Source organism: Mixophyes fleayi, chromosome 3 (assembly GCF_038048845.1).
Source record: "Mixophyes fleayi isolate aMixFle1 chromosome 3, aMixFle1.hap1, whole genome shotgun sequence".
Taxonomy (NCBI): Eukaryota; Metazoa; Chordata; class Amphibia; order Anura; family Limnodynastidae; genus Mixophyes; species Mixophyes fleayi.
Genome location: NC_134404.1, coordinates 88,625,484 through 88,648,356, shown reverse-complemented (window position 1 = coordinate 88,648,356; position 22,873 = coordinate 88,625,484). Strand labels below are relative to the sequence as shown.

Below are 22,873 nucleotides of genomic sequence, written 5' to 3'. Positions count from 1 at the left end.
CTTGTGTCTTTGGATTCACATAAGCATCACAAAGTTTACTGGAAAATGAACTCTGTCTAGAATTATCCAGGATTGGTATATGATTATACACTGCATGGTTATGTATAAGTCTATCTGGAGGGGATGCTATGATGTATGTTTATCCTAATATATAGGCTATAAGTTATTACTGCGGCATTAAAATATAGACCTACTGAATGCTGTGCTGACTAGATCCAATTTTTTATTGCATTGAATACCTTGCTTTCCAATAATAAGTAGACATATGTGATGTATTGGAACCACATACAACTTGAACTCACAGGCTGCAAAACAGAACTGAAGACGGGACATTCAAGAAATAGTTAAAGCTAAAGTCCTAAGACCTAAGGACCAATGGAGACCTAGACTTGTAAGATATTTTATTATGCATAGATCCATCAAGCATCTTAATCCTGAATGATAAAATAAAATGATTCTCACCTGCTATTTAGCACTCCATTAACTTGTGTGATCACAGTAGACAACTGGCCTAGACCCAGCATGGATTTCACTACTCCGTGATAGTGCACAATCTGTACAGAGAAAGAGGACAATGGCAGCATTGTTGAATTAAGCACTATGTTCATCTAGAAGGATCATGTTAAACTTACAACGCCATATGATTAGATTATTTCTGTATGTAGAAATTTAAGAAAAGTATCAAAGACGCAACCAATAAACACTCTCATATTACTAGAAGGATAGCTGTGTCGCCATGAGAAAAATCAGTGCTTCACATACTTACAGGAAAGTAATAAATTGTAACATTCCCCCATCCACTGTTCTGTTGGTTTATGAAGAAGTTCTAAAATAACTTTCTGAGCCAGGGATAGTGATTGAGGCTCTGAAAGAGCCTCCCCATATGCCGGAGATGCCTAGGGGTCGTGTGCACATTGTGACCTGATGCTGCTGCATTGAGACTCCTGCTGCAGCACTACAGGAGAAGACACCGATCAATTAGGGCAGTGGATGTTTTTAAAACTTTTTGTACTGCAGGGCGAGTTTTGGGCTGCATGTAGAGAACGAGTCCCACTCGCACTTAGCATCCAGTGTGTTAACAGTAAGATAGGGTTAATCAGTATTCACATTTTAAATACAGAATTGCGTTACCTCCCCCGGCTTGAGTTGAATGGCTCGGTCATAGCAGGCAGTGGCATCTCTTAGCAAACCAATGCTCTCATGTTCCAAGATCTGTTCTTTCAGAGATGCCTCTTTCTTACGAATAGCACTGACCCCAGCTACACCGTCAGGCTCGTGCATAGCAGCATAAAGTTTCTAAATGGAAGCAAAACAGGATTCTGGTAATTGTGGGATTTAATAATGGTCCATGTTCATAGATGTTTAATAAAAAAAAGAGGATTTATGTACTTACGTTAAATCCGTTTCTCTGATTCCATCTGGGGGACACTGCTTACCATGGGGTTGTGGAGGGCAGCACGGGAGTTGGCACCTAGCTAGTTAAGTTTTAGCACTGCTGACAGACCCCTCCCCTCTACAATCCCCCTGCCCCTTCCTGTTCAGTTAATTAAAAAGCCCAAGGAGAAAAGGCCAATCAAACAAGAGCATACAGAGGAAAAGCAGAAGGGAGGGATCGCAGTGTCCCCCAGACGGAATCAGAGAAACGGATTTAACGTTAGTACATAAATCCTCTTTTCTCTTTCATCCAGTCTGGGGGACACTGCTTACCATGGGGACGTTCAAAAGCAGCCCCCCAAGGGTGGGACCACTCCGCAGATGCAAATACATTAAACTGATAAAATTTTGTAAAGGTGTGGACAGAGGACCAGGTGGCTGCCCTGCAAAGCTGGTCTGCAGAAGCCCTATTTCTCGCTGCCCATGACGCCCCTACCGATCTGGTGGAATGGGCCGTAAGTCTCTCTGGCACAGGACGGTTAGCCTTTATGTAACCTTTTTTAATGGTTGCCGTAATCCATCTTGCAATGGACTGTTTTGAGGCTGGCCAGCCTCTTTTATTAGAATCATAAAGAACAAACAGAGAATCTGTACGTCTAATCTGAGAAGTTCTTTTGACATAAATGCGGAGAGCCCTAACCACATCTAACTTTTCCATAGACTGTTGATCAGAATGGGAAGTAGATGAAAAGACCGGAACTACAATTTCCTGGTTCAGAGGGAAAGCCGAAACTAATTTTGGAACGAAGGAAGGGAGGGTTCCCAACGCCGCTCTGTCCTCGTGGAAAACCAGATACGGTTCCCGGCAAGACAGAGCTCCTAATTCTGAAACCCTACGTGCAGATGCAATAGCTAAAAGAAAGATGACCTTCCAGGTAAGACATCTAAAATCTGCCGTAGGTAATGGCTCAAAAGGAGGCCCTTTAAGCATATCCAGTACCAGGTTAAGATCCCATGGTGCTGTAGGCGGAACGTAAGGAGGCTGAATATGTAAGACTCCCTGGAGAAAAGTCCTGACATCAGGCAAATCCGCTAACTTCAGGTGAAAGAAAACTGAAAGCGCTGAAACCTGAACTCTTAATGAACCTAAACGGAGCCCTGCTTCCAGCCCATCCTGAAGAAAAGCCAATAAGCGAGGGAGACGAAAGGAAGATGTGTGACAGGACTTATTTTCGCACCATTTAATATAGGCTCACCAGATACGATGATAGATGCGAGCCGAAACCGGTTTTCGAGCTCACAGCATAGTGTTCACTACACAGGGGGAAAAACCCCTAGCTCTCCAGAGGCTGGCTTCAACAGCCATGCCGTTAAAATGAGCTGAGGTAAATTCTGGTGACGAAAGGGACCTTGGAGAAGAAGGTCGTCTCGTGACGGAAGACGATATCCTTGACCTACCGCCATGGATATTATGTCTGCGTACCACACTCGACGCGGCCATGAGGGAGCTATTAGAATCACCGGCCGACCGCCTTGCCTCTCTCGTCTGAGTACTCGAGGAAGCATGGGAATCAGGGGAAACAGATAACCCAACCTGAATTTCCATGACATGGACATCATGTTCACCGCAACCGCTAAGGGGTCTCTTGCCCTTGCGCAAAACCTGGGAACTTTTGTGTTGTGTCTGGAGGCCATGAGATCTATATCCGGAAGACCCCACCTCTGAACTAGAGACTGAAATACTTCCGGGTGGAGGGACTACTCCCCTTGCATCATCGCGTAATCGGCCTCCCAATTTTTTATTCCTGGAATGAACACCGCCGAGATAGCTGGAACATACTGTTCTGCCCAAAGGAATATCTAAGCTGCCACTCGCATTGCAGCTACACTCCTGGTTCCTCCCTGTCTGTTGACATATGCCACAGCCGTGGCATTGTCGGACTGAACTCTGACTGGGTGGCCCTGAAGAAGAGTCTGGGCCCCCCGGAGAGCTAAAAGAACTGCCTTTAACTCTAAAGTGTTGATTGATAAGGCTGATTCCTGAACTGACCATAGCCCCTGGAGCCTGAGGTGCAGGACTACCGCACCCCAACCTCTCAGGCTGGCGTCTGTTGTGGCTATGATCCATGACCATGGAGCAAAGGACCTGCCCACTGACAAGTGATCCTGATTCAGCCACCACTGGAACGATTCTCTCGCCCCCGAAGACAGCGAGATCCTCTGGAGATCCAAACGTAGGTGGGATCCTGACCATTTTGTCAACAGATCCCACTGGAAGCACCGAGAATGAGCTCGACCGAAGGGGATGGTCTCGAAGGAGGCCACCATCTTTCCCAGCAGCCGCATGCACAAGTGAATTTAGGGGCTGGGAGAAGACAAGACCTGAGATGTTATATTCCGAATTGAACTGATCTTCTCCGCAGGCAGGAACACCTTTTGCTGACTGGTGTCCATGATGAGCCCTAGGAAAACCATGCGTTGACACGGAATCACCTGGGATTTCTTTAAGTTTATCAGCCACCCATGGCTCTTGAGAACCGCCAAGGTGAGGGATAAGTACTGACGTAAGCAAATCTCTGAGGAGGATTTGATGAGCAGATCGTCCAAATAAGGCACCACCTGAACTCCCTTTAGGTGAAGACACGCTGCCATCACTGACATGATCTTCGTGAAGACCCTCGGAGCTGTGGAGAGGCCGAAGGGTAGAGCCCGAAACCGATAGTGGGAGGCCCCCACTGTGAATCTTAGGAGGGACTGATGGTCGTTCCAAATGGGAACGTGGAGGTATGCGTCCTTTATGTCTATGGAAGCCATAAACTGATCCTTCTCTAAGTCGTTTATTACCGACCTCAGGGATTCCATCCGAAATCTGTCCACCCGTAAGTGCACATTGAGGTTCTTTAGGTTTAAAATGGGTCGAAAGGACCCGTCCGGCTTCCTGACCAGAAACAGATTTGAATAAAACCCCTGTCCCTTCTGGTTGTCTGGGACCCTGCAGATGACTCTTTGCGAAAGAAGAGAGGCGACACAGGCCTGTATTGCCTGTCTGCTTGTTGGATCTCGGGGTAGCGGGCTTACAAAGAAACAATGTGGTACCGGACCAAGCAGGTCTATCATGTACCCCCTTGATATAATGCCCCGAATCCAAGGGTCTTGGGATGACGCTGCCCATTGTTCCTGAAACAAAGACAGACGTTCCCCCACTGGCGCCACCTCTGGCAGAGAAGAGTGGTCGTCAGGACGCAGGCTTCTCCTGGGTCTTGGAGGCCTGGCGCTTAGCTGCAAACGAGGATCTACTCCTGACAGAGGCGCCTCGAGCATTTGGTTGTCTACCTCTAAATGACTGTCCTCTAGGCAAGGAGGTCCCCCTAAAGGGCTGACAAAAGGAGCTGACCTGAGGGTTCCGGCCCCTACTTGGGAACACCGGCAAAGAAGTGCTTTTGCCCCCTGTTGACTGGGAAATCATAGTATCCAATTACGGGCCGAACAAACCTGCTGCTGAAAAGGGAATGGTTTCAACTGACTTTTTTGATTCCGAATCCCCTTCCCAGGATTTCAGCCATAACGTTCTTCTTGCTGAAATAGATGCAGCCTGAATAGAGGAGGACACAGACGCTGTGTTCTCGGCCGTCTCATAAAGGTACCCCGATGTCTCTTTCAAATGTAAAGCCAGGGGAGGTAAATCAGAGTCCTGTAAAGCCTCTGCCAGTTGATCTGCCCATACTTCCATGGCTCTAGCAACCCAAGCTAAATCAAATGTGGGTCTAAAGGAAGAACCTGCTGCCACGAATATAGATTTTAGCTGGGATTCCACTCTGCGATCAGTGGCATCCTGCAGAGTTGCTGAACCTGGGACTGGTAGTAAAGTGTGTCTGGCCAAACGGGCTACTGGGATATCCACTTTAGGAATACCCTCCCAGCGGGCCACGTCTTCCTCCTGCAATGGATACAGGGAAGAGAACCTCCTGGGAACAGAGAACCTTCTATCAGGCTGTTTCCAGGCTCCCTCTGCAATATCTCTGAGTTCTACAGAAGGGGAAAAACGGATAGCCTTCCTTTTGGCCTTCTTAAAAAGACTTCTGTCTCTAGGACTAGGATCCTCCGGTTCTGGGAGGTCCAACGCTTGTCTCACCGCTAAAACCAAATCATCAATAAATTGGCTTTTAGTGTTCTCCTCCTGTTCCAAAGGTTGAACCTGGTCAGGATCAGAATATATTTCCCCCTCCTCTGAAAACCCCTCAGAGTCTGAAAGGACCATAAGGGTATTAGCGGATCTAGGCCGCTTCCTTTTAGCAGGCGGGATGTTTGGGGATTCAAGTAACTGGTTTAGTTTATCCAAACCCTTTATAAATGCTGCGGACCATGCCGGTTCTGTGGGAACAGGGGGCTGGTCCGTAAGCAAAGAGGAAGGTCCTGGTATAGACGTTCCAATAGAACCTGTGGTAGCAGGGAGGCCCAAAGGTGTACTAGCATTATTAGCCGCCGAGGCTGCCACACTAGATAGCAACTGAGTAGATTGTGAGATCATCTGTGCTAAAGAGGAAACCGACTGCATCAGGGAGGCCACCCAGGCCGGTTCCTCCGTCTGTGGGGCTGGAATATGCTGTGTTTGCGCAGGGGGGATCCCTGCTTCGCAGACAGAGCAGAGCGCCAACGGGTCCTTCTGCCCACATGGTAATTTAACCTTACATCTTGAACATGTAAAATACTTTGCCATAGGGCCCTTTCCTTTATCTGTCATTTTTACAAAAGAAGGCACACCAAACACACAGCCTTAAATTGTTAAATTTAGCTGAGAGAGAGAGACAGAGAGACAGTGGGAAAAAACAAGTAATCAACTAATCTAACATAAAAGTTGTACTTGTATTTTGTTAGACAATAGAATATCCTGGCAAGTAGGAGAACTACAATATAACCCCTACTAGCCCACTTTGCAGTCAGAGCAAATACAATAATATTGTTTAAATAAATCCGATACTTAGCCACAGGCCAAACAGGGGAGAAGTCCAACAGCAGCGTCCTGGTTCCTGCTCCCTCTGATCTCTCTCCTTTCCCGGGCTTCTCCTTGGCGCCAGAAGACCGGGCTAATCCAATTTTTCCTGGAGAGCAGGGGAGCTCTATGTCTTAGCTCCCCCCCTTCCTCCTATAATGCTGTCTCTTTTCATTACAGCTGCTCCGTTTTTTAAATAGAAAAAATGGTATGCGGCAGAGTAGTGGAGACCTCAAAGTTTGAGGTCTCTCTGCAGCGGTTTGTTCCCCGATGCCCCCTCCTATGTATGAGGGGGGATCTTGGTATGGTCCCCTTCAGTCCTCCTCGCTCCTCCGCGGATCTAAGATGGCCGCCGGCATTTGTAATCTCCGATAACCGGCGCTCTATGCCTGCAGTGGCAGCGCCGGTTATCGGGGAGGCTCCAAGAGTGACAGCGGTCCGGAGAGACCGTTTGTCACTCTGTATTTAGGCACCCTTATTCTCTGCCAGTGAGAGCCTCTGGCTCTCATCTGACAGAGTAGTGCCTGCGCTGCTATTCTGGGAGTGTGTTCTCTATAATAGAACACACTCCCAGGTCTGCCACCAAAAAAATAATTTATAATGGAAAAAAAAAATTAATAAATAAATAAAATTAAATGAAAAAAACCTAGCAGAACTAAAAACACTGCCCAACTCCATGGGCACCTATAAAAAACTGAACAGGAAGGGGCAGGGGGATTGTAGAGGGGAGGGGTCTGTCAGCAGTGCTAAAACTTAACTAGCTAGGTGCCAACTCCCGTGCTCCCCTCCACAACCCCATGGTAAGCAGTGTCCCCCAGACTGGATGAAAGAGAAAACAGGATTTTTTACTCACTGAAAATCTGTTTCTCTGAGTCCATTGGGAGACACTGCGACCTTGGGGTATAGTAGGTGGACTTGGAGCTAGGGCACTTCAATATTTAAAATGGTTCCGTGTATAGCACCCTCCCACATCTGAAAATGTTTTATAATAAAGCCCAACAAAAAAGGACGGCCTAACTAGGCATAACAGAAAAAACTGAACCTAAATACCATGCAATCAAACAGTTAAAGCAAAGAGACAGCACACAGAGTGCTTCAATGGACTCAGAGAAACGGATTATATGGCGAGAAACAAATCCTCTTTTCTGTTTCCTGCCATTGGGGGACACTGCGACCATGAGGACATCCCAAAGCTGCCCCTAAGGGTGGGAGTGCTCTGAAACAGCTGCACGTAAGACATTGCACCCAAAGCTAGCATCCTGAGACGCAAAGCCTTGTAACATGTACAATTTAGAAAAGATGGTTGACAGGTGACCACATAGCTGCCCGGCACAACTGTTCGGCCGAAACACCATAATCCGCCTCCCACGACGCACCAACTGCCCTAGACGAATGAGCCTTGAAGCCAAACGGCACTGGTCAAAATAAGCCAAACACATAGTGGCTGTTATCTACCGTGCAATAGGCTGCTTAGATGCAGGCCAGCCTCACTTGTAAGCATCATATAGAACAAAAAGGTTTGTCTTAAGAACTGAAGCAGTATGGTCCACATAGTATATGACTATATCCAGAAGGTTAACACAAAACCAGCGAATAGGGGTCACGCTGTTAAGAATCAGATATTGTAAAAAACATAATACTCTGAGGTTCTCCTGTCAAGTGAAGTACTACAGTCCACGATATACACAATAAAAATAACACTGTATTTAATACAATTGACAGTAATCAGTATAGAAAGTTTACGCTGGAGTAACAATCTCTATAGATACAAAGTAGACCCTGTAGAATAGAAAGGGTTAAAATACCAACACTAAATTAACAACAAAAACAAACAAACAACCGCGGCTGTAAAAAAGGGATGGTGTACACATTAAAAATCGTCCAGGGACAAAATAATCTATAGTCACAAATCCAGGACATAAGAGGCAGCCATGTACATTAAAGAGTACTGAGGTCTTCACTGAGACACTATGAATAGTAGCCCATGATAACGGCCTCCTTCATATACAAACAGTGTGTGTGGCAAAAAAAGGAACTCTCAGTCACCTGGTTGTGTAGTGGTCCGCCAAAGCTTTGAGAAAGTGCCCTGTTGAGGCACGAAACGCCTCAGCGGGGTTCTGTGTGTTCTATAACCGGATCTGAATGTACCTTCATTGTACTACCAATGTGTGTTATATGAACTTGGTGAATTATCTCCTAACAACTGTGAAGGACTCCTGGTTATTATATCACAATCTATCGGTCCAACTAGAGACGTCTAAGTACTACTGGCTCATAGCTACCTGCCCAACTGTGCCGAATCTGCTCTAGCGGGAAATGAGGCAGCGTCCTCACTGGATCTAGGACGCCAGCGGTGCTTGCACTATAGAGGCTGAAAAGTCTCAGAGGGAGCCGCGATATCCATGTACCGGATTCCCGGGTCCCACAACGGACTACTACAAAACCAGAGGGGTCTATCACTATTGGCTCTAAGCTATCCGCATGACCGTGCCGAGTGTGTTCCAGTTGGAAACTAATTAACATTATCAATTGGATTGAGGTCACAAGCGGAGCTTTTATCATAGAGACAGGACAGTCTCAAAGGGAGCTACACTATCCGTATATCGGAGCACCAGGTCCTTTGGCGGACCATTACACAACCAGGTGACTGAGAGTTCCTTTTTTTGCCACACACACTGTTTGTATATGGAGGAGGCCGTTATCACGGGCTACTATTCATAGTGTCTCAGTGAAGACCTCAGTACTCTAATGTACATGGCTGCCTCTTATGTCCTGGATTTGTGACTATAGATTATTTTGTCCCTGGACGATTTTTAATGTGTACACCATCCCTTTTTTACAGCCGCGATTGTTTATGTTTGTTTTTAATTTAGTGTTGGTATTTTAACCCTTTCTATTCTACAGGGTCTACTTTGTATCTATAGAGATTGTTACTCCAGCGTATACTTTCTATACTGATTACTGTCAATTGTAATAAATACAGTGTTATTTTTATTGTGTATATCGTGGACTGTCCTACTTCACTTGACAGGAGAACCTCAGAGTATTATGTTTTTTACAATATCTGATTCTTAACAGCGCGACCCCTATTCGCTGGTTTTGTGTTATTTTTCACTATAGGTGGGAGTGAGCTACCCACTGCGGGTCCGCAGCAGTGAAGGAGTCTACCTAATTAGGTTTCTCCATCTTCCTATTTTTTCTCTTTTACATTAGCTATTACCCTAACTATCCTCCAGTGTGCGCCCTCAATCTCTATTGGGATAACTTTTCTATATCCAGAAGGTGCAAGACGCATCAGAAGTAGAAGACCTAGGATGGCAGAACAACAATCTCCTACTTCATATGAAAATGGGATACCACCTTAGACTCAAAAGAGGGCTTTGTGCCAAGCACTGCCCTGTCAAAATGAAAAACCAGAAATAGTGGTTTACAACATAACGCTCCTGAGACACATGACAAGCCGAAGAAAAAGAGAGTAAAAACACAACCTTCCAGGCTATCCACTCCCTGGGAAGCGTCCTTTTAAAAAAAAAAAAATATATAAAAAACAAAAAAAAAAAAAAAAAAAAAAAACACCCTTAAAACAGAACAAAAAACCCCCCCAAAACATAGGTCAAGAGCCCTATATTATAAAGACACTCTAATCCACAGGGCACTAAAAAAAAGCACCAGAGTTCAGCTCCAGATGGTAGGTGCTATATAGGGGAGGTGCTATACACTAAGCAGTTTTAACTACTGAAGTGCCCTAGCTTCAAGTCCAATAACCCCATGGCTGCAGTGTCCCCCAATAACAGCAAAGAGAATATATGTCTACCAACAAAAACAGCACATGTGTTACTTTCTACACAAAGAAGTGGATCCTACCTTATTAACCCCATTGTGTCACTGTGCTTAATATTTGACAATATACTTTCTAAATATCAACAAGGACATAAAAAAACACCTTTGTTTATTATACAACTTATGTTTCATGCAAATTAAACAAAATCCACAAATGTATCAACTAAATTAGGTACCAAATAGTAATAGCAGTTGCAGATGCAAATGACACGCGATTATTTATTAGGTTTTTTTTATATAGTGCCACAATAATACACAGAATAACCTCAATGGAACTTAAAGTCTAACTTTACTAACACATAAGCACACAAATACTAGGGTTCATATTTAGAAAGCAGCCAGTTAACCTACCATGTATGTCTTTCGAGTGTGCAATATGAATGACTTGTCATTTAAAGAATGGTCATGTGACAATAAGTCCTAATTATAAATAGAATATAGAAATTAAAGGAAACTTAACCAAACATGGATCACTGATCTCTTTACAGCTCTCCCTTTAAATAACTACTCACCTGCAAAAATCCCAAGTGCCCCTGAATTTCTTGTTTTTTCTCCATGATAAAAGATTCAAAGTGCATAACAGCCCTGGTGTAGGCTTTGGAACGAAAAGAAGCAACAGCCAGAGTATCTTGCGGTATAAGTTCTAGAAATGATTTCACATTTTGATACTCTCCATCGTCTTCTTGGGAGACTGCTATATGAACAAAAGAAGTAAATAAAATATTTGAAAACTACAAGTGTTATATTTAAATCCCTATTTTCTTACAACCTGAAAATCTCACAATTTGTCTTTATAAGGGATTCTAAACTTCATTCCTACTCATCAGGGAGAGTTTGGAAGAATGTTTTGCCATCCACTTGTGGCTGTTGGGGACTGTCTGGAGTGGTATTGTACGAAAGTGAAATCTAATATAGGGGGCTAAAGATTATGGTCCTGATTCACCTTCGAACTTAAGTCCTGTTCTGTGCCGTACCTTGCATGAAATTGCTCTGCGCATGCTCGCAAACTATACATCCGAATGCTTACGACTTGAAGGGCGGAACAGGGGAGGGAATGGACAGACGCACATAGGCAATGTAGAGTAAGAGCATGACGAGGTTGAGCACACACACATTCTTCCGATTTAAGCTCTGGGCATCTTTTAGGTACGTGTTTCTAGCCATAATATTTGCACCAGTTACAGGGCAGGTGTAAGTACTGACTGATCGTGATGACTAAACATATGCACGCCAGAACATGCGATTGCAAATAAGAGAAACTATAAAAATGCAGACTATGTAATGTATGCATTAAAAACATCCCGATTTATGCATTTCAAGTAAAAAATTAAAAAAAAAACAAAAAACATATACATATGCACATATACAGTATATGCATGTGCGTATCCTGCAGTCTTTTCTGACTGCATACGGCAAGTACCGTATAGCCAGAGCATACTTATACCCAGATTCAAAATTAAAACTTTTCTTGAGATCCGCTTGTATTTGAATATGGGCGTACATGCATGCAAGTTTCCTCTGTTTTTTGAAATGCAAGTTGCGTTCACGTTGCATTCGAAGATTAATCAGGCCCTATGCCATTTAGTAAGCATGTCGGCTGCTATTTACATATTTGTGGTGTAAAGCAATTATTTTGCCGTCATCTTGCATTTCTAATAGTTTCTTATTGCTGTGGCCATAATATTATGGGTGCCAGCTTTGTAATTTAAACACTAACATTTTACTTCTGTGCGGCCTCCAGGTTTGATGCTGGTTTTCTCAGAATGCAGTGCCTGAAATTTTTCCCGTGCCCAATGAGTGAGGTGGTCAAGCATTGAGAAGACAGTCTGGGTGCTGAGCTGGCTCAGATCAGAGGCATTGTCTTGTAAGCGTCGAACCCATGGATCTTCATGCTTTAAAACTGCCATTATTTCAGCATGAACCTGAAACAAGTTATTAGTAAATCTGCAGAAATCACAAGAAACTCCTGTCCAAAAAAATCAATGTGCATTCTGCTGGTGGCAGTCTACATCGCCACCTTATAGTTCCTGTATTAGTCACCATCTAGCTCAACATGACATCCTTTATACAGTATGTCCCTCACCACTAATGACTCTTCAGTGTCTAGTGCAGTGGTTCCCAAACTGTGCGCCTAGGCTCCCTGGGGTGCCTTGGAGATCTCACAGGGGTGCCCCGGCCAGAGGCCAGTGGTAAGCAAGACGGGGGACTACTTGGTAATTATTTTGGCTTAGGGGTGCCTTAAAAATTTTTTGGAGACCCTAAGGGTGCCTTGAACTGAAAGTTTGGAATCCACTGGTCTAGTGTAAGAGAGCAGTGAAGAACATTGAGGGATTGCCACCCACCACACAAGTAGTATTATGCCTTTCTCCGACTATGTCAAGACTGGCTTCAGATTAATTCAACCAGATTATTATTTAAAGGCCTAAGTGACATTTATGTAACGAATAAACACAGGGAAGACTTGACTTAAAATTACAGCACATATCAGTAATAATTTGTGGCTGTTTAAAGTTAGCAAAAACAGACAGTAACCAAGCAGTTGTAATAATTATCAACATATTGCTTTCTACTCTGTTTTATGTAGAACACTTGTTATTCAAGTCATAAAAAGTAGTAATGGGACACAAATAACTCATATCGAAAGCATTAATTTCACTCTGCCCCCTGTTCCTCACATATGTTGACTGTGTGTCATCCTTGACTTGCATTCAGATTCACCCTCACATCCAGTCCCTCTCCCTGTTTTGTAATTTATTTCTCAGCAACATTGCCAAAATACACCCCTTCCTCACTCAGAAAGTAACCAAAAACCCTGGTTCACTCACTAATCTTCCTTTCCCAGTCCATTCACTTGCTCCCCCCCCATTGCTTCCAGAATTCAGTTCAAGCTGCACAATCTCACCTAGAAGGCCCTTAGCAACATTTCCGCTCCATACATCTCTGACCTCATAATGAGATAAACCACAGCTTGTTCCTCCTCTGACCTTCAACTCACTTCACCTCTCCCTAGCACACCCTGTCTCCAACACTTCTCCTGTGCTGCTCCCAACTATGGAAATTTTTGCCTTGTCCTACCAGACTCTCCCCCCAAACCTTCAATTGCTCCCTCAAAACTCACCTCTTCATGATTGACTACCCTACCACCTCCTAGACACTCTCTATTTTATCCATTCAACACATCCACCCATTTCTTATTTGTACCCAATGTCTCTCATTTCCCCCTCCCTCTAAAATGTAAGTTCTCGAGGGCAGGATCCTCTCTACCCTATTCCTTGTGTTTGCCTTAAGCTGAATCTTCTGCTGTCTGTTCACTCACAGGTACCAGTATCCATGCTAGCTCACAATTATCTGTGTATGTGTCATTATGCTAAATTGTATTCAGGTGTCTATTAGTATATTTATGATTATTCATGTATGTCATATCTGTAAAATGTAAGTCATACGTGGGATGGTAGTCTGGTGCTACGGAATCTATGGCGCCCTATAAACGATGATGGGTTATGAGTAATGTTTTCTTACCTCTTTCTGATCATCTTTGTTACAGCCAAGCAACACATATACCAGTATATGTGGTAAAAGATAAATGGTCACTTTGTAGTCATGCTTCATCATTATACTGCAGCAGTTGAAAACTTTTCTTGCAAGTTCATGTCTGACCTGCAGGCCAAACATATTTTAAAAAGATTAATAATTTGAAGCTGTGCAACTCAGAACACTAAAAGATGAAACAAGTTCACATTATTGGGTGGAGTCAGATCAAATACATGTGGCATCCCTGTTTTTTTTTTTTGTTGTTTTTTTTTTTAAATGCTTTACTGTTGACACCAACCCTTGACACTACTCTCAAGAAGAAAACAAAACTATAAAAAAGTACCCTTAGATAAAGATGAAGTCCTGTTGTAATATTACCAATTTATCTTACATCATATGGGGAGGGTCCAGGCAGGAGTTTTGCACTTTAAACTCTTCATACCCCAATTGTCAGTGTACCCCAATGGATTCAGAGAAAAGGATTTAACGCGAGTACAAAGTAATTTCCACCATTTCTTGCATCAAACATTCACTGTAATTAAATACAGGTTCTGCAATCCACGCAGCTCCTTGATGTCAACATTGTATAAAACTGTGCGGAAGTTACTTTGCTCCAATATACTACCCTATATATGATACAAACACATTGAATAAGACAGTGTCTGGGCAGCATACTTAAGATGATACCTTGTCATTCTAGCAAATGGTCTCTAAGGAGATGACATTCAGGAGTAACAAGAGGAAGTATCATTTAAACATTATAAAATGAATCAATACATGAGAACCAAGGTTAGGTTGACGTGGGTTTAACGATTATTATTATTATTATTATTAATAATTTTTATTTATAGGGCGCCAAAGTATCCGTAGCGCCGTACAAGGACAAACAATGGCACAGTACAAGGTGAAACAGCACAGTACAAGTAACAGTAAGCACTATAACTCTGGGGGCTCAGGCACAGCATGAAAGAGAGGGAGGGAGGGGAAAAGTGAGTACAGGCAGGTAACTATGGCCCAAGAGGGTGGGCACGGATGACAGGTTGAGAGTCACTGAGGGGAGCGGAGAGAAGCGAGAGGAGACAGAGGGCAGAGGGACTGAGAGGAGGTGAGCGGAGTAGCTGGAGAGCGCAGTTAAAAGTGATGGAAACAGAAGGTAGGAGAGCCCTGCTCAAAGGAGCGAACAATCTAAAGGGAGGGGAAGACAGACAGACACATGGATGAGACGGAGAGACGGGAGGAAGGGGGAGAAGGGAAGAAGGGATGAGAAAGAGAGGTAGCCGACCGGTGGGAGTTTAGGCATGAGACTGGAAGGCTTTAGGAAAAGGTGGGTTTTTAATGTTCGTTTGAAAGAGGACAGATTAGGGGAAGTTCTGATGGAGCGGGGGAGCTTGTTCCAATGGAGGGGAGCGGCGCGGGAGAAGTCTTGGATACGTGCGTGAGAGGAGGTAATCAGAGGGGAAGAGAGGCGACGATCGTTGGACGATCGCAGTGAGCGGGAGGGAGTGTGAATAGAGATAAGGTTAGAGATGTAGGGAGCAGTGGAGTTGGCGAGGGCCTTGTAAGTCAGAGTGAGGAGCTTGAAAAGGATTCTGTAGGGGAACGATCATAAAATACAATATTAGCTTTCTTAAAGCAGAAGTAATTCACATGTCCCTATTACTATACAATAGCATTGCCTCACAAGGAAGTGTGGGTGCAGACTTGTAAAGCCTATTATGTCCCTACTAACTATACATTGTAAACAAGAAACTTACATACAATGCCTATTTGATATATTTTTGTAGTCTTTTACCGCAATGCAATAACTAAAACATTATAGATCAGATTCAAGATAAACAGTGAAGTACTTATTTATAATACAGAAGTGATGTTAATATATAAACTCCTTAAAATGTATTTCTATAAACAATGAGTACTGATGTCATTGCTAAAAAAAGCTTCAGTATTTATTGGGAAAACTTGTGTATTATAAAGAATTTATGTACTCCCTACTGTAAACTATTAGGGGTATTGTACGTTGCATTGGATTTCTGTGTCCAAGAGGCATGTGCTTTTATATGGTCACAGAACGCCTCAGTGACTTCTAATACCCATAAAAATGTAAACTTAAAAAGCATATTCTTATGTCAGGAACAAATTCCCCTTTAACCACAGAAACAAAACGGAAAAGACAGAGACAACTAGCTAACACAGATGACGATTTTGTTTACATTAAAATTTAGCTTCAGGACTATCCCTAGGAAAAGGAGACCTCACATATATCAACATACTATGTTAGTGTTATATGGGCGCTTTGAAGGCTAGTGCTTTTGCAGATAGAGAATCACTGGTGTTCATAGAACTCAATAGCTCCCTTGACAACATGCACAGATTTCTGAGCTTATCTTGTGACAAACGAGGAGTGTTTTCCCTTTACTTCAATGTGTTATAGTGTGAGCAATAGATCACTATGAAACGGTAGTACTTATCTATTTGTAAGTGTACAAAGCTCCTGTATGAAACCACCCTTGTAAGTTCATAAAAGTGAGGGCTCCTCATTGTAAATTAGTGCAATTAAATTATGTATAATACATGATATTTAATTGTTAATGAGAATAACCAATGTATTGATTAGCTATGCATTACCAAAAATCAGTTTGCACTTAATATACACAAGCACACTGTAAACAGCATATAAAAGAATTCATTTTTATGTATTAGTGCAATTAATTTATTCAATTTATAAATTTTCTCCGTTCCTTCAACTGATTCAAAATGAAGAAAGTAGAAGAAAAGGTGACTGTGCGTTATAAAAATGTATGTGTTACAAATCCTGGCGGTTATGTAGCAATTAAAAAAAGAAATCAAACTGTATTCGCTGTAAAACTTTAAGAAGCCATTTACAGAATGCTAAAGTAACCATAAATTTAGTAAAAGATTTGTAACAATGTTTATTGGGGTTTTTTTTGGGGGTTTTTTTTACAGGCACAATGCTAAAGGTGGGCAGGAGGGGGGTGGCGGTATAAACATTTGTGCAACAGTCTTTTTTCATAATAAATGGAAATTTAAAAAGGACCCTCATTTTTGAGTCAATCCATTATCACTAAAAATAGGAACTTTTACTTATAAAAACACATTAAAAGATACCAAATGACCCATATGAACAGTACAGAAATTAAGACATATTGTTATTCAAAATAAAGGTTAGAAGGATGAAAAGAATTCTGAATATCATATTTATAGAAACAATTATCTTGGGTATTACTGTACCTTTGTTATCAAGTAACCAGCCCAGGATGCAGACCAGTCTGCAAAGTTATTACCCAGCCTGCTTAGGTAAATGGGTTTCTTTATTTTAGCCCAGTTTACAGCCTTCCGGGAGCTCTTGTACCTGTTAAGTAAAAGGTAAATTCAAAATGCAATGCATTTATAAAATTTATATAAATACTATAAGAGGAATTTTGCACTCACCTGCTGACCATGGGGCATAGAGGGAGCTGTTCTAGGAGTAAGGCACTAACTTCTAACAATCTGACTGGTCTGCTACCTCCCTTCTATGACCCATGGTCAGAGGATAATCAGTTTATTTAACTAACAAAACCCTAAGGATAGGACTAAAGACACAGTCAAACAGAACACATAACCAAAAACTGTCAGAACAAAAGGGTAGGAGCACAGTGTCCCCCAAATGGGTTAAGAGAAAGATTTTACGGTGAGTACAAAAATAGTTTTTTTTCTTGCACAGCCATTTGGGGAACATTGCTGACCATGGAGACGTTACACTGCCCCACGCTCAGACCGGGCTGCACGGAGAACTTTTCGGACAAAGCTAGCGTCTTTGGAGACAAAGATGTTGAAGCAATATAATCTGGTAAACGTGTGAATGGAAAACCAGGTAGCTGCCGAATACAACTGCTCGACCGACACTCAATTTCGCGCCACCCAGGAGGCACTGAATGACCTGGTGGAGGGAGCTGTAATCTGCACAGGAACTGGATACACCTGATGAATGGTAGTAATTATCCATTTGGCAACTATCTGTTTTGCTGCCGTCCATCCTCGTTTGTGAGTGTTGTATAACACCAGGAGACTATCAGTTTTACGCACGAATACCGTTCGATCCACAAAGTCCGAACCACGTCCAACAGAAGAAGCAAATCCTGAGAACCGGACTGCAAGTCCCAGGGCAATGTAGGTATAACAATATCCTGGCTGATGTGAAATTTGGTCATCACTTTAGGTTGAAAAGAGGCCTTGGGACGTAAAACAGCTCGATCCTAATGATAAATGAAGAAGGGTGACCTGCAGGACAGGGCCGCCAACTAAGAAAACCGTTTTGCAGATGACATGGTGAGTAAAAAGGAGACCTTCCAGATCAGAATTTTTAAGGGAATAGATTCTAAAGATTCAAACCTCTGCTGAAACAACTAAATTCAGCTCCCACTGCGCGGATCAAAAGGTGGTTGGACGTGAAGGACCCCTTGAAGAAAGGTGTGGACCTCCGTCAACACAGTCAGTCATCTTTGGAAAACGACAGACCAGGTCAAGACCTGAACCTTAAGAGAAGCCAAACGCAGGCCCTTGTCCAGGCCATCCTGGAGGAAAGACAAGAACCAAGCCAGATGAAACAAAGATGTAGGAACCCGAAGAGATGTAGACCCGGTGACATTCCTTAGAAGTCGCCTGTTTCCTGGCCTTAATCATCACCTGGATGACCCTGTCAGAGAAACCTTTTCTGCTGGGAATCAGGGCCTCAGCCGCCAGGCCGTCAAAGCCAGCCATAGTGATCAAAGAACAGACTCTGGCTCAGGGGATCCCCCCTGAGAGGATATCTCCAGGGTGGCTCTATTGCCATGCCAAAAAGAACAGCATACTAGGATGTTCACGGACAGTCTGGTGCGGAATTACCAGAAACCTTGGTAACATAGGAATCAGAGAAAAGAGATATACCAGCCGGTAATTCCAGGGAACCGCCATGGCATTAACTAGGGATGTCTGCGGATCCTTGGTCCTGACACAAAACGGGCCACTTTTTATTCAGCCGAAAGGCCATCATGACCGGCTGACACCACCTGTGCACAATCTGGGCGAACACCTCCGCGTGGAGAAACCATTTCCCTGGATGACCACTTCAGTAGTCGGCTTCCCAATTGTTCACCCCTGAGATAAAGACTGCCAATATGAACAGGGCATGATGCTCCACCCAGTTCATGATCCTCCTGTCTGATGGCAAGGGAACTTCAGATACCCCCACCTAGGTGGTTGATTAACGCCACCATTGTGGCGTTAGCAGACGGGACTGGAATGGGACTGTTCTTCAGAAAGAACTGTGCCTGTACCAGAGCATTGAAAAATGCCCATAACTCAAGAACATTGATGGGAAGCCTTGACTGCTCCTGGGACCAATACCCCTGAAAACAGAGGCTCAGTGTCACTGCACGCCAGCTGTGTAGGCTGGCATCTGTGGTAACTATGGTCCAGTCCCACACCGAGAGGGGACGTCCCTCACTGAGATTCCTCGTCTTCAGCCACCACAAGAAAGACCAACGGATCAGTGGCGACAGATACAAAAACTATCGCCAAGTGAGGATTGGACCTCGACCATCTTGTATGGTATGTAGTATCTTGTTTTGGAATGGCCGTATATGGAAACAAGCAAACTGTACCGCCTCAAAACAAAGACACCATCCACCCCATAAGTTTCATGCACTGAAGAATGGAAATGTACTTGAGGGATAACAGGGTTTTCACCTGTTTTTGAACGTCCAGAATCTGTCCGTCGAACAAAAGACCCAGGGAAACCATGCGCTGAGTAGGGATCAGGCTGGACTTTTTGAAAATTATAACCCAACTGCATCGTTTCTGAGGTAGAAACACCAATAGCTGTAAAAAAAACGCCCTCCTCCGTAGGCACTTTGTCCAGGGGGCATAGAAGGGGGGGGTGGGGGGGGGCGGGCCAGTCAGATTGTTAGAAATTAATGCCTTACTCCCACAGCACAGCACCATCTATAACACATGGTCAGGAGTGTCTCACAAATGGCTGTGCAAGATAAAATAAGATTATTAAACAAAAAGTGCATACATTTGTATATTTAGCCATACATCACATACATACATGTTAGGGAAGACTATTGGAATTGGTTAGCAGTATTGTACGGGAAAGTCTATTGCAGCGATAGCAGTAGCTAACCTGAAAAATACTGAATTAGAGAAATTTTTCTACAGTGATCTGAAAAGCTGTCCATGCACAGGTCAATCCTGCTCGACCAGAATGCCAAGCAAAAGAATCAGTGCCCAATGTGTCCGCACATGAGGGTGTATAAATTGGACAAGATCTGCCTGTTTCACTTTGGTTACATTGGAAAATTGTGATTGGAAAACTATATTTACCAATTTGCCCAATAACGATCTTACCAATTTCTGTAGGGTCATTATCTGACAAGCTAGTTTTTCGGCCACAATTGCTATGCTATTAGGACACTGATACTGCAGCATATGTGGCCAGTATAATAAATTTCTTAGTGTAGTAGAGCCTAAATAAATATAACGTTTTTTAATTGGGAATCAAGGATAGCCTTAATCCCTCTGGCAGCCAATTCAGACACCCTTTTTGCTGAAGCAATAGCCAGTAAGAATGACACTTTACAGGAAAGGGATTTGCAATCAACAGGTTCTAAAGGTTCAAACGGTGGTCGATGTAGTGGCGAAAACACAAAGCTCAGGTCCCACGGAAATACCGGCAGAATATTTGGCAGTAGAACATGTAGAACCCTCCAAAGAAAAGTCGAGTCAACTTCTTCTGAAAAAAGACAGTTGGATGAAACCCTCAGAGAAGGCAATATCAGACCATCTTATAAAAAGGACAAGAGTCTTGTCAAGTTAAAGGAAGAAGTGTGTAATTCCTTTTCTTTCCTACCATTGGGGGGACACTGCGAGACATTGGGGTATAGTAGTGGGTCTAGGAGTCTAGGCACTTATAAACTTCTTTGATCTTCAATCTCCTCCCCTACTATGCCCCTCCTCTCATTTAGATACCTCAGTTTTTTTTTAAAGTGCCTAGGAGATGGCACACGTTTGTATAGGCTCCTGCTTATACTAGTTTTTTTTTAGGCTTTTACATGTTTTTATTTTCCGAGGGGTGAATAGCCTGTAGGCTCTATTCACCCTGGGTTGCCTGCGAAGGTAAGCAGCAGCATAGCTCAATTACCTTCCACCTCTTGGCCGGCAGTCATCCCCTAGAAATGAGCTTATGGGGCCATATTTTGTATGTCTGCCGTTAGGGCTTTAGGTGCCCCACATAGGAAAAAGGCTGGTTTTCTTTTTCAAGCTCACTGTAAACTTAGTTGCGCGGGAGAGCTGCAGCAGTCCACCTCCCCCCGCCCAACGGACATGCCGGCAAGTCCCTTCCCCTAGACTACGAGCAGCAGGGAACAAGGTATCGATCATGGTCCTTAGGAGGCGAATCATATACTAAAGGGAACACTGCACACGCTGCCTGGGCACTCTACTGCACGCCGACAGCCATACTAAAGTATACTCTGATCGGCAGTTCATATAGGCGCCCATATCTGGGGGCGGGACTTCTCTCCACCCCCCTCCCTACTACCTGGCACGAAAGTGGCCATATTGGGACATGGAGATGGTGGTACTGTACGCTGCTCCTCTGCTCTGCTTCTCCATCTACTGGTATCGTTCCTTGTGTTTAATATTGTACTCCATAGACATATTGAATGCCCTTTTAAGCTGTTCACAATCAGGACTGTTGCTTCATTGCATGGGGATTGGTATTTACTCAAGACTTTTGCCTAGTATAGAGACTTTTTGTTAATATTGTTATTAGTTTGTTTCACTCATTTGTAATACATTTAAAATATGTTTGAAAAGGGGACGTCCAAAAATAAGGGATCTGCTGGTAAGGTCTGCGTTGTTTTATACATGTGCAAAATGTAATGCAAAATTATCTATTGGACAGCCTAACCAGGAGGCTGTTTGCACGGATTGCGAAGCTGGGACCCAGGAGCTACGCGATACAGCCCAGGGAGTAGCAGCTATGGAAGAACCGCTTTGTGCCAAGTCCCTAGCAACAGTCATGGAGGAACTCACCAGGGTACACTCTCTAGTTGCCGCAGGCACATCCGCTCAGCCCGATTTAGTTCAGGGAGAGGAATGCCTGCTTACAGTGTCACACAGGGTCAAAAAAGAGGATTTTTACTTACCGTAAAATCTATTTCTCTTTCTCCACTGGGGGACACTGCCAGACATTGGGGTATAGTAGTGGGATTGGGAGTTTAGGCACTAAAAACTCTTTGATTTTTACTCCCCTCCTCTGCTATGCCCCTCCTCTCCTAGATACCTCAGTTTTGACTAACCAAGTGTACTATAAGGAGCTGCCCAAAGGGCAGAAGAATTTAAATCAAAAACATTCATAATCAGATTGTCTACAGAGCAAGGGAGGGAGCGCAGTGTCCCCCAGTGGAGAAAGAGAAATAGATTTTACGGTAAGTAAAAATCCTCTTTTCTCTCTCCTACCACTGGGGGACACTGCCAGACATTGGGGACATACCAAAGCAGCCTCATGGGAGGGAATGCTCTGGAGCGGCTGCATGTAATACTTTCCTGCCAAAGCTCGCATCAGAAGATGCGAAAGCCTGCAATCTGTAAAACTTTACAAAAGTATGAACAGACGTCCAAGTGGCCGCTTTGCACAGTTGTTCAGCCAAAGCCCCATGGCGTGCCGCCCAGGATGCACCAACAGCCCTGGTCGAGTGAGCCCTAAGCGTCTGAGGAACTGGCCGAGAAGCTCGGACATAAGCCAGACTAATAGTGGAAGTAATCCACCGAGCAATAGTCTGTTAAGACGCCGGCCAACCACGCTTCTTGACGTTGTATAAAACAAACAGATCCTTTGTTTTACGAGTAGAGGCTGTGCGGTCCACATAGCACCGGAGAGCCCTAACCACATCCAATAGATGAAGATCGTAATCAACAGAGTCAGTTGAAGGCGACAAATCCGGACGAAATGCCGGAACCACAATCCCCTGGTTGAGATGGAACCTAGACACTACCTTTGGAACAAAGGAAGGTTTAGTACGTAACACCGCTCTATCTTCATGAAACAACAAAAATGGAGAACTACAACAGAGTGCTGCCATTTCCGAC

The 22,873-nt window shown here is 43.8% G+C and overlaps 1 protein-coding gene across 1 annotated transcript in view; it reads right to left on the bottom strand.

Annotated features, from left to right (window-relative positions):
• The window catches only part of ATR (ATR checkpoint kinase), an 87,856-nt gene that overhangs the window by 29,438 nt on the left and 35,545 nt on the right, over positions 1–22,873 (bottom strand). The window contains exons 25-30 of the mRNA XM_075201936.1: positions 16,985–17,105; positions 13,724–13,861; positions 11,922–12,126; positions 10,717–10,898; positions 1,132–1,296; positions 463–554 (exon numbers count right to left, since the gene is read on the bottom strand). Coding sequence (XP_075058037.1) covers positions 463–554; positions 1,132–1,296; positions 10,717–10,898; positions 11,922–12,126; positions 13,724–13,861; positions 16,985–17,105 — 903 coding nt within the window. The remainder of the gene's footprint in view (positions 1–462; positions 555–1,131; positions 1,297–10,716; positions 10,899–11,921; positions 12,127–13,723; positions 13,862–16,984; positions 17,106–22,873) is intronic.